At 37.1% G+C, this 13049-nt stretch overlaps 1 protein-coding gene across 1 annotated transcript; it reads left to right on the forward strand.

Annotated features, from left to right (window-relative positions):
• Positions 1-1908: 1908 nt before the first annotated feature.
• Positions 1909-5149, forward strand: SOSTDC1 (sclerostin domain containing 1; the record flags this gene model as incomplete). Its single annotated transcript, XM_082847067.1, has 2 exons — positions 1909-2235; positions 4734-5149. Exons 1-2 carry the CDS (start codon positions 2031-2033, stop codon positions 5147-5149), a joined length of 621 nt encoding a protein of 206 aa, XP_082703193.1. The 5' UTR covers positions 1909-2030.
• Positions 5150-13049: the final 7900 nt, after the last annotated feature.

A 13049-nucleotide genomic window follows, 5' to 3' on the forward strand; every position in this document is an offset into this window, starting at 1 on the left:
ACAGTAAGATTAAAAATGTTTTCTTTATTTTGTGTTTGTTTTTTATGTATTATTTGTGTGAAAACTATTATAAACCTACTACAGTACAGTACTATATAGCCGATTGTGTTAGTTGGGTCCCTAGGCTAACTTTGTTGGACTTATGAACATGCTCTGGGAACGAACTCGTTCATATGTAGGGGACTTGTATGTATATATTGATTTTTTTGAATTTAGTTTTTTAAAAATTTTTGATTATGTAGAATTTTGCACATATACAAGAGTAAACAGAATAGAATATCCGGAATCGTGCCCCAACAGCCATCAAATCATGCCCCATCCACACACCTAACTACCCCCCTCCCATGTTGTTTTGGAAGTTTATTCCAGGCATCATATTATTTCATCTAGGAATATTTCAGTATATACCTCTAAAAGAGAAGCTGTTGTTGTTTTTAAGTAAAACCACAGTACCATTTTTCTCCTAATTATTCCTTAGTATTATTAAATAATTAGTCTTTTGTTCTTAATTGTACTTTCTTTTGTAGTGAGATAGAGATAGATAGATAACAAGTAGTTCTCAAGTGGAGTCATTTTAGCTCACAGGGGACATTTGGCAATGTCTGGAGACATTTTTGGTTATAACTGGGGGTGCTACTGGCATCTAGTGGGTAGAAGCCAGGTATGCTACTAAACTCACAGAATGCCACCCCCCCATAACAAAGAAGTATCTATTCCAAAATGCCGGTAGTGCCACTGTGGAAAAACCCAGATGACTGATGATAGATAGATAGATAGATAGACAGATAGATATGAACAGCAGTTACAATAGGAAAAAGTTTATAAAGAGATGTATCCATGCCATAAGGTGAGTTTAATAGCCACACGAAGCGCAAAAAAATGGATTTAAAACTGAAAAGAGATTCAGAATTTTGATTCCAATCAAAATGTCCCACCAATCAGTTGGAATTTCATAATTGTTTTAAGGATAGAGATTAGTGGCCTAGTAGTAATTAATGGAACATCTGTGCCTTGTGTGGATAAACAGAAAACTACCATGTTTCTTACGTGAGCAGCAGAGCCAAAGGAAGTAATGAACAAAATGTTCAGTAAATGCAGGTAGAACATGTGTTCTGCAGCAAATGAAAAACCTTGTAAAAATTATCTTGAATTTAATTTGCTAAACAATAATCTGTCAGAAATGGCTTTCTTTCACGTAAAATGAGGCAATGAATGTTAACGCTTGTGTCACATTTTTAAGATGAAAATTGATATTAGTTACTTTAACGCAGACAGAGCTATGCTCATTATTCTCCACACAGAACCCCTGGCAATAATTTACCTAGGAGCGCAGCAGTTCATGCAGATCAAAGCTGCATTATTTAAGTGTGTCCGGGGGGAGATTTTTAGCTCTGTGCCTATACATTTAAGAAAAAAATATGGTGGTTTGCATCTTGAGAAACAAGATATGTTTAACTAATTAGGTGCTTCATGCAAGCCCTACAATATTTAACTCCTGAATTCCTCTTATTATCTGGGATGAACCCTCTCCCTATCGCAAATACAGAATAACTGTGGGAATGTAAATCTCTTCAAATGAACAGCAGCATATTTTCATTTAAATTAAACCAGAATGTGAACTAGATTTAGGAAAGGAAATGGCAGAGAGACAGAGAGAGAGAGAGAGAGAGACAGAGACAGAGAGAGAGAGAGAGGGGGGGGCTGTAGTTACTATAGAGTGTGCCTGGCTGCTTCAGCTCACAGACAACTGATGAAGTGCAACTCTGAAATTTCAGGCAATTTGTATACCAAGCTCCTCCTTTTCTGTAGTCTTCTCTTCCATTGGTAAAATTCTTTTGCAGGGTCATGTAGGGATCCCACCCCTTCTCTGTGTTTTCACTCTGAAGCTTTACACAACTTTACACCTGAATGAACGCCAAACCTCAGTGGATATATAAAGGGAACCTTGAGGAGGAATTTCACAGTTACAGTGCAGAAGCAGAGGGAAAGGAATTAACCAGCTCTCCAGCCAAGCAAATCCTCTACTCACCATGCTTCCTCCTGCCATTCATTTCTATCTCATTCCCCTTGCATGCATCCTAATGAAAAGCTGTTTGGCTTTTAAAAATGATGCCACAGAAATCCTTTATTCACATGTGGTTAAACCTGTTCCAGCACAGCCCAGCAACAACAGCACGATGAATCAAGCCAGAAATGGAGGCAGGCATTTCAGTGACACTGGACTGGATCGGAACAGTAAGTGTGTTTTACTTCCATGGATTTGGTTTTTTCTTATTTGGTAGCATTAGCTCACATTCCTGTAGAACTGTTTCATTGCTAACTAACCTGAACCATATACGTTTTGCTAAACAATCTGGGAAAATCTGCTGCACGTGTATATTGGCATTCTTCCCTACAAAGTTAACATTACTAAAACAGTGATTTGATAATGTAGACGCAGACTTAAGTTTCTAAACATTCCAAAAGAAAATGTTTCCAGGAATTAGACTGTTGCTTCTTTAAAATCATGCAAGATGAGAATTTTTACAGTGTTGTTCTAGTTAAATTCAGATTGTTTTCTGTTTATTTCAGGACATGTGCAATTCTGGTAAAGTGTATAAAGGTAATTAACCAAAGCATGTATGGGAAATCACAAGGGAAAAAAAAGAAGCTTTTTTGGGGGAAAAAAATGGCTCACACTGATTTCTAAAACATGTCTAGTGAAAAAGTTGAAGTTTGGATGATGATATTTGAGAAAGAGGGATAAAACTAAAAACATTGGAGAATCATATTCTCCAAAATAATTCCTCATTAACCAGATCAAAATTTAGGTAACTATATTTCTGGGAGAGACTGGGGAAACTTTCATGACTTTAGAGATATAAAATAATGACAGTACAATGATACTTTGTATAGAAAATATTTTTCTTCTTTTCTGTTTGCTTAATTGACAGACTCATTGACCATTAGTTAGAGGGATTCAAATTTCTTCTTTTACTTCACTCCTTTCCTTTAGAAGAGTTCACATGCTAGTAATAGGGTTTTAAAAGAGACACAGAGAAACAGTACACAAGAAATCTTACACAAATCTTTAGCTCGTCCTCAAGCACTCGTCGTTCAAGCGCTAAAAGGAGTTTCAACCTCTGAAAAGTCAAAGCAAATGTGACTGTTAGTGTCTTTCTAAGAAAACCAAGGTGTTTTAATTTTCATGAGGATGGTTGCTTTTAGGTACACAGGAACTACTTTATTATTATTAGATTACCGAGCAATGTGGTGGGTATTCATTGTCAATGAACTGTCACTGCAAAAATGCCAAATCTCTATATGAACAGGAACAAAAAGCTAGACAGGTCAAAATCATCTCCAGCTGTTTCCAGGTGCATTCCTAAGGCAGCTGCAGGAAGGTGAACTGGAATCAGAATCAGACAGGCAGAGCACCCTGACCAGCCAGCTAGTTTACACTTTAATTTCAGTCTCATGCTCTGTACCCGCATGGATGTATGTGCATATACCTTCAATTTTTTCACAACTATCACATCCCTTTAGCCTATATCTCTCACCTTACTAGTACTGCGGTACAGAGCTGACGTAAAACTCCTAATTTAGTATCTACTTCATACTAGCTTTCAATATTCTATGCAAGACCACTTCAATGTCCCTTATAATTTTTATTTTTTAAATTTCAGCAGTCTGTACTTTGAAATATATATATATTTCTGGTTAACAAGGCTCGATTTTTTTCCCCCAAGCTTGTTACAGGCAGTTCTCCTCAAGTTTAGATAACAAAGCAATGGAAAGGAAAACTCAAATATTTCAAGATTAATTTTTGCTTTAATTATGTAAGGCATGTAATGAGAAACAGTCAATTAGAGAACATGCTTATCAAATTCAAATGACTAAACAAAAAGTTTGCCATGACCAATATTCAGGAAACGAACACCGTAGTTCCTTTTGCAGTTGTAAATCAGACATGTTAGGCATTTTTCTGCCATAAAATTCATGGAAACGTAGCCAAGTTGTTATGGCAACCATACGTTCCTGATTTAGGGGGTTTTATATTCTTTAAATATTGAGTTGTAGTGACATTTTGCATTTAAACATTTTAATATTTGTGTTTTTAAAAGTCAGCTTGGCAATTTATGCTTAAAATGCAGTTATTAAGTTTGATATGCAAAATGTCAAACGTACACATATGTATATATGATTCTCTGCAGCTGAATTTTATAAGTGAAACAAAATATTATGGATTGCATTGTACACAATATTTAAATATTTTCTGCATTTTCTCAATAGATTTTTTTAAAAAAACCTAATTAAAAGCACTTGCAGACATTAACTAATATGACCCATGAGTAAAAGAACATTAAAGCATACTCCTTCTTACCTCATTAAAGAATGAATATTTACACATAAATGTAAGACCTGCTTAATACTTATTGGGGAGTAAGACTAAGAAAATGGGATTTTCATATACTCCAGTAAGCTATTAGCTAATGTTATACATGAAAAAAAAATCAGGCCCAGTTTATTTTATTCCATAAATTGTAGCCATATAAGCTGATAATTTTCATGACAGCTTTCTCTACAACCATCCAGGCAGTGTTTTGCATTGTGAAAATAAAATAGGTGTTCGCTTCCTGTTTGGCCATTTGCTATCATTTGGACATTATTTTTGTCATTGCAGATTACTTTTTTAAAAAAACTGTCCGTTTGTTTTTTGCCTCTGATGCACATTTTTTTCCTGTTTCCTGCAGCTCGAGTTCAAGTAGGTTGCCGGGAACTGCGTTCCACCAAATACATCTCTGACGGCCAGTGCACTAGCATCAGCCCCCTGAAGGAGCTGGTGTGCGCTGGCGAATGCTTGCCCCTGCCTGTGCTCCCCAATTGGATCGGAGGAGGCTATGGAACAAAGTACTGGAGCAGAAGGAGCTCCCAGGAGTGGAGGTGTGTCAATGACAAAACGCGTACTCAGAGAATCCAGCTGCAGTGCCAAGATGGCAGCACGCGCACCTACAAAATCACGGTGGTCACCGCCTGCAAGTGCAAGAGGTACACGCGGCAGCACAATGAGTCCAGTCATAACTTCGAGAGCATGTCTCCTGCCAAGCCAGCCCAGCATCACAGAGAGCGGAAAAGAGCCAGCAAATCCAGCAAGCACAGCATGAGTTAGAATTCAGGCTCTCGAAACTGGACTGACTGGTAACCATCTGCTTTACAGATTTGATTGCTCGTAAGACTCAAGCCTGCCACTGCTCTTTTCTTACTTGAAAATATATGCTTTCTGCTTTGATCAAACCCAGCAAGCTGTCCTAAGTATCAGGAGCTTCTTTGGAAATAGCTTTTTCTTTTCAAGTTTTTCAAGACGTATGCACATCCATGAGTGGGATTTGCATTTAAATTCCACACATCCTGTAGTATTAATTCCACACATCCTGTAGTATTAGTTCTTGAAAGACTGGTGATACTATACACATCACTGAATCATTACTTTTTAAAAAGCAAAAGGGCTTCTCAGTTACCCTTCATTTCCCAATCCATCTCCCCCACCCCCCAACAAAACCTCTTCAGAATTGAAAAGTTAAAAAAAAAAAATTGTTGCCACGAATCTTCAGGTTAACACTTCAGGAAGGTGCTTTTTTGGTAATCTTCATGGGAACAGTTTAGCAGCCAAGAGTGATCGCCCTTTGAAAGAGTGAAAGACTTCGTGACATTTCACTTCAAAAATAAGCCCTGTAGCTTTTTACAGTCTCATAGTATGAAATTATACCCTGCATGCTGACCCTCGCTTGGAATGGAATGCCAGAAATGCATGGCAGCAGCTAATAAGTAAAGCTGATTAACTATTTATTTGTCAATGTTATTATTTAATGAGCTTTCACAAGTGATTTTTTTCAAAATGTTAATTTTTTATGTTCTGAAGCTTTTTCATGTATCTAAATATTTTCTTGTGTAATTTGTGGTTGATCTAGAAATAGGACAATACATACTGTAGATATGTAAAATAAATATTTTAGTCTCCTTATTACATATATGTTTCATCATGAACTTTATCAATAGTATGGATCTTTTTAAATCAATAAGATGCTTTGTAAAGATGAAATATGTAATACTTTCTTGTTTAATCTGTGCAATCGGAAGGTGATTTAACCTTCAATTCCATCAGTTTCTTTTAACAAAAATAAACACTGCTAAAAGTTATTGTCCTTGTCTCTAACATGTATAAAAAAGTACGTGTTTACAAAAACTACAGAATAAACGTATCAGAGTAATTGCTTTTTTTTTTTTTTTAACTTATTTTATTTATTTATTTTTGCTGTGTTGGGTCTTCGTTGCTGTGCGCGGACCTTCTCTAATTGCGATAAGCAGGGGCTACTCTTCATTGCGGTGTGCAGGCTTCTCATTGCCGTGGCTTCTCATTGCCGTGGCTTCTCTTGTTGCAGGGCACGGGAATCTAGGTGCCCGGGCTTCAGGAGATGTGGCTCGAGGGCTCTAGAGCACAGGCTCAGTAGTTGTAGCACACGGGCTTAGGTGCTCCGCGGCATGTGGGATCTTCCTGGACTGGGGCTTGAACCCGTGTCCCCTGCATAGGCAGGCGGATTCTTAACCACTGTGCCACCAGGGAAGTCCCTGGTTTTTTTTGTTTTAAATTTATTTATTTATTTATTTATTTTGGGGTCTTTGCTTCTCTACGAGGGCTTTCTCTAGTTGCGGCGAGCAGGGGCCACTCTTCAGCGCGGTGCGTGGGCTTCTCACTGTCACAGGCTCTCTTCTTGCGGAGCACAGGCTCCAGACATGCAGGCTCAGTAGTTGTGACTCACAGGCCCATTTGCTCCGTGGCACATGGGATCTTCCCAGACCAGGGCTCGAACCCGTGTCCCCTGCATTGGCAGGCAGATTCTCAACCACAGCGCCACCAGGGAAGACCCCCTGCTTTTTTTTAATATAAGGCACATTCAAGTTTTGATAGAAAATTCTATATTAAGAAAAAAGAGAGGGATAGGGAGACCACCGATTCAGTAAATAAGACATTTGAAAAAGTTGGGTGGCAATCCAGCAGTGAGTTGTGATAAGAATATGATATTTAAATATACCAAGTCTACTGCTCATTATAATCACCTGGGGGAGATACAAGACCCAATGCCCAGGCTGCCATCCAAATGACATCATAGTTTCTGAAGATGGAACTCAGATATCAGCAGTTTTTAAAGTTTTCCAGGTGATTCTAATATGCAGTTAAGTTTGAGAAAGGAATTGTGGAAAAATCACTACCATATGTTGGGAAACTTTGAATATTTGAATAATATTGCAGGGCCCCAAAACCAACAACTAAAACAAAAGAAAACAAAAGCTAGTTTTTCACTGTTTTCAAGTTTGACATGCCCTTTATTAACCAATGTAATGAGTCTTGAACAAGATTATACAGTTAAATAACTGTTTTGTCAATTCAATCAATGATTGATCCCATCACTCCAAGTGAAGAAAGCCTAAGAGGCTTCATTATGTATTGACAAGATCTTGGTTTTCAGTTTTTGGCTCCTGAGCATGAAGGAGTCCTTAGTGCTTTTCTGTGGTAGATTGTTCTTTTTGTAATTATGTCTAAAAGTCACATGTATATGACATAAATCATACTAAGCTAAATAAGGACATTAATGTTGTCCCTTCCCTATGAGAGGTAGGAGAGTCTCAACATACACAAAGACGAGAAAACATCTCTCGATTTTGTAATAATGCCAACTATTGTATCATTAAATAAAATTATGATTCATAGTCCACTATTGACTTATTTTCTAGTCTTACTAACTAGACCTTAAACTACTTCATATCATTGTATCAATGCATGGAACATTCATAATAATTATATCATAGGTTGAATACACCAAAAATGTATTATTTCATATGTCTATTTTACTTGCTCATCATTGCCCAATATGGGATATTTAACATAACAGAAGACTTAAGACACTTTGGCCATTTCTTCCTTCTCAACATCAAAGCACCTTGTATAGAAGGCCTTGGAGATGGTCTTAAAATTAGTGCGTCCTAAGGCCTGAGGTATAAAAAGGAGTTGACTGGACAATGGCTTCACAATCAAGAAGACTATGTGGTTGCCTTTTACTAATAAAACATTGAAACAAAGGTTTTGGTGATAAAATACTAAAATCATCACTAATTTGATTGTTAATAGTATTTAGTAAGTGAATGTACTAAGAAAAATGAAATGGAATAAAGCAAACTTATAAATAAGATTAGTCTCTGCTAAGTCAAGGATTGGATCCATTTCTTATGGTCACATTCAACTTACTGATCCATTTCAGGCCATGTTACATTGTGATGCATTCAATGCATGGTATTTAACATCAAATGATAGGAAAAGGTCAGCAATCAATAAGAAAAGCCTAGGATACAATCAGTCACTCAGTGAAGTAAAACTTTAAACAGAAAGAGTAGCTTTGTAGTTATTATTTTAAAATGCTAAAAAGCACTTGCATCTTAGTTGCTGATTATATTTCAGCTTTTGTTTTTTTCCAGTTAATTCACACATTCCAGTCTGATTAAACTGCATAATTGTATTCTTGCCTTAGTAACTATCATTTCAAAATGGTGATTGTGATCATTTTGGCAGAGTCTGACCTCTAGTTTACATCATAATATTTATCAATTAAAGATTTGTTTATCAAATTTATTTTGCCCAATATGGATAAAGAACTTTTACTCAAGTGGCTTGATAGATAGAAGACAGTCTGATAGATAGATAGGTAGATAGATAGATATTGATATTTATAGTTATATTAGATATATATAGATAGGTGTTTTTATCAATAACAAGAATGGAAGAAAAATTAATAGTACATATACAAATAAATAATACATATAGTGTGCTACACCTAAGCTAAATATGGACACGGAGCCTTCAGAAATATCTATTTGCAAAAGAATTAATATTTTAACTACAAATGGTTTATATTTATTCATTTATGCTAGTTACAAATAACCACTAATTGGCAGTACTCTGTTAGCCATGTTTATTTTACTGTATATTTTTTGAAAAACAATGAAAATTAGGGTGTGTTTTTTTTAATTTAAAAAAGACTGAATTTTAATCCATTCCTGGCTTGTATAAAATTAGTAAGTTTTTTTTTTTTTTTTTTTTACAGTATGCGGGCCTCTCACTGTTGTGGCCTCTCGCGTTGCAGAGTATAGGCTCCAGACGCGCAGGCTCAGCGGCCATGGCTCACGGGCCCAGCCGCTCCGCGGCATGTGGGATCTTCCCGGACCGGGGCACGTACCCGTCTCCCCTGCATCGGCAGGCGGACTCTCAACCACTGCGCCACCAGGGAAGCCCCAATTAGTAAGGTTTTCCCAGAAGATCATGCTGTATCATTCACCCTACGTTACTAGAATGATTTTTAAAAATTGTATAACCTGATCTATTTTGCATCATATTTAATAGATATTCAGTAGGTTATACTAGGCAGTTATGAATGGAAAGAATAGTATTTAGCCAAAGCAAAACCAGGAAAGTTCCAAATTGCTGAGTAAAATTGAAGCCTTTGAGAGTTTAAATTTAGTATGTTGGATTTTTTTTTGCAACCATCATGAAATTTAAGTATCAAAATCTAATTCATTACATTTGAAATGAAAGTGTGGTTTGGATTAGACTTAACTCTTGAAAATGTTTTTTAGCACTAAAGTGGCAATTCACTGCATACCATAAATTCAGCATTTATATACTTTCTGTAGTCACATATTCTAATGAAAAATAAAATGCATGGCAAGCCTTTGATGAAATCCTGTAGACACTCAGGAGTTCACTGGGAAAATGACTTGGGATCCTCAGTGCTACAGTGTACTATCTTGTTAGAATGTTTCCTTCCCTCAAGGACAGATAGTGATGACTCGCATTTGGTTTAATTGGAACCTATTAAAATATAGCTCTATGTTGAATTAAAATGAGTTTAGATTTGTGAACTGAGTATGCATTTGGCCACTAGAAATCTTTGTTACATCCACTAAGAGAGACTTACTAGAATAGATATTCCATTGTATTGGTCTGTCCATCATTTCTGATTCCATAGCTAACAACCCATTTGGTGCCTTTACCTGCATATTTTGCAAATTGTCTCAAAGAGCTACTGGGTAACAACCACTGCAAAAATCCCAGTGGGAAGATGTTTCAACTTCCAGTTTCAAGAACTGATTAAAATGATTTAATGCCAAGCTGACTGCATAATTATTTCCAGTGCAAATTAGACTGAGTGATAGTTTATCATCTGCATTGGCAGACCTGCTAAAGGATTTATTTTCTGTTACAAATGAAGAGTAAAACAGTTTGGGAGATTTAAGAAGGAACTTAAATATTTCCTTTTGAATTTTAGTAACTGCAAACCAAGGGTTACCTTGTATTCTTGATTTAATTTCTTAGTGGTGGGATTAGATGTATGAATTGAGACAGAATGTCTAAAGTGAATGACATTGTCAGTGACACAGACATATTCAGCTAAAGTTCATTGTTAGTAAAACCGATCAAGAGCCTGATAGGCAGGGCTTCCCTGGTGGCGCAGGGGTTGAGAGTCCGTGTGCCCATGCAGGGGACACGGGTTCTGTGCTCCGCAACGGGAGAGGCCACAACAGTGAGAGGCCCGTGTACCGCAAAAAAAAAAAAAAAAAAAAAAAAAAGAGCCTGATAGGCTTAAAGATAACTTACTATTAAACTATAAACATCACCTTTTTCAGTAGGAATAAATTTTTTCTTTGAAATTTATTGTCATTAAATTCACACAAATTATAAAAAAAAGTTTATGTTATAATATTGGTGAATTTTCACAAAATGATCACTTGAGTCCTTTTATTTATTGAAATGTTAGCCTAAATTTGGCGTTCAAAGACAGCCTAAAACACTGAACCCAGTAGTCCAGTAACCAGGCCTTTTTTAACAACCCTTTCCCATCTTTAACTAGCACTGTACTTTATGTTGAATAGTTGACAGTTTTTACTAACTAGAGCTCTCTCTATATTTTTTTGCCTTGTTTCCTCTCTTACTTTTCATATGTGGTCTATACATTAAAAAATATTTTCTTTATGTTTTTTGTTCATGTTTGTTTTACTTCTTCAAGCTTAGAGAGTTAAACAACAACTCTGTCTTGCCACAAACTTTCTTATTGCAAGCCAAAGACAAAAATTGTCAAATGCATTTAATAATGTAATGAAGAGTTATGGGCTTCCCTGGTGGCGCAGTGGTTGAGAGTCCGCCAGCCGATGCAGGGGACATGGGTTCGTGCTCCGGTCCGGGAAGATCCCGCATGCCGCGGAGCGGCTGGGCCCGTGAGCCATGGCCGCTGAGCCTGCGCTTCCGGAGCCTGTGCTCCACAACGGGAGAGGCCACAACAGTGAGAGGCCCGCGTAGCAGAAAAAAATAAAAAAAAAATGGCACTTTCTAATGTGCTCCCATATAGAGTAATAAAACTCCACCAAAAATCTAAATATTTTATATGAATTTTCCTAATTTATAAACGAGAGCAGTAGATTGAAAAAATCTTGTATTTGAAAAAGTATGCATACTGGCCCTTTTGTTGTGTCAGTTTAAGCTGGTCTATGGGCCATATGGGGCACTTAAATGATATCTCAGTTTAGAGTTAGGAGAATTTAATTCTAATCCCCAATATGCCACTTATGAATGGCCTTGGGAAATTCAGCTAAAGTGTAAACTTCCTGAGATCTGAGTTGGCATCTCTGTATTAGTTAGCATCCCAAAAGGAAACAGACAACATATTCAGAATAAGTTAAGGAGGATTTATTTACAAGGGGACTAATAATAAAAGTCTGGGGGGGAATAGGGAAAGTACAGGGCCTAGTGCAGGAGCCCAGGCCAGCAACAGCAAAGCTGTCACAAGACCAGGCCCTGAGAAAAGAGGGAAGGATGAGGCTATTGGAGCCTGGAAGGTGAGGGGACACATGGAGAGGAGCAGTGGGCTATTGTCAAGCTGAGCAGTCAGTCAGAGGAAACTGCAAAGCCAGGGGTCCAGGGGAATAATACCCTTGTCACTCTACTTCCCCCCCCATCCTTCTGATTAATCTTATGCCATGGCTCCCCACTAGCTGACCCCCTCAGAGGTCATGGGCTTGAGAGCTGGTGAACGTAATCCGTACAGGTCAGCCTTGGGGCAGAGGGCAGCATGAAGAGTAGAGGATGGATATGGAAAGTCAAACATATCTGCCTCACACAATCTCTTGGGCAGCCTTTTCTTTACAACTGGAAAACTGGAACAGTGTATTGCATTTAGTAGGCACTGAATTATTATAGAATCTCTCTCTCTTTTTTTTTTTTTCATTTCTACAATGTAGAAATTAAGTTGTAAGGATTAAGATCCAAGGTCTCTTCTAGCATTAATCTTCCTCTTTCATGCTTGAGATAAGAATTTAAAAGAGACATTTGGGAGAAATTCTGAGAGCTTTGGATGGCCTACCTTAAGGTTAGATATCATGTACCTCAAGAAACAAGTCAGCCTATTTAAAGCCAAAACCTATTTAAAACACGAAAACCGAGATAACATTTTTTTGAGCAATATCTCATGCAGCACATGAAAAGCAGGGGCATGTTTACTATAGATTCCTATACCTTTGAGAAGTTTTCACTACTTACATTCTATGGATAGAGTGAGGGATAGGAACTGGGTGTTTATTTTTGCTATTATTGTTGTTATGTGTTTTTAATAACAACCATGTCATTAGAACATGCAGTCATAGGTGAATGATTAACTACAGATCAGTTTCTATTTTGGTTTTTTTCATGAAAGCCATTCAAACTTTGAAATAGTATATTAGTTGGAAAAAGAAACTATCTATTCCATAAATCCATTACACATTAACTAAGAACTACTCACCAAATATGAAAATTTTCACCAAAAGGCATTATCTAGAATATAAATATATGTCCTATGTTAAGCTTATTCCTCAACCTCAGAAAAGGAAGCATTTGAATATGGCAGTGTTTAAGCTTGGCTGCCCTGTTATGAAAATAAAACTTCAGAACTAAAACCCTAAGGCTGAAGGTCTATGGATTAAAAGGAAGA

The sequence above is a fragment of the Leucopleurus acutus genome (assembly GCF_964270905.1).
Source record: "Leucopleurus acutus genome assembly, chromosome: 9".
Taxonomy (NCBI): domain Eukaryota; kingdom Metazoa; phylum Chordata; class Mammalia; order Artiodactyla; family Delphinidae; genus Leucopleurus; species Leucopleurus acutus.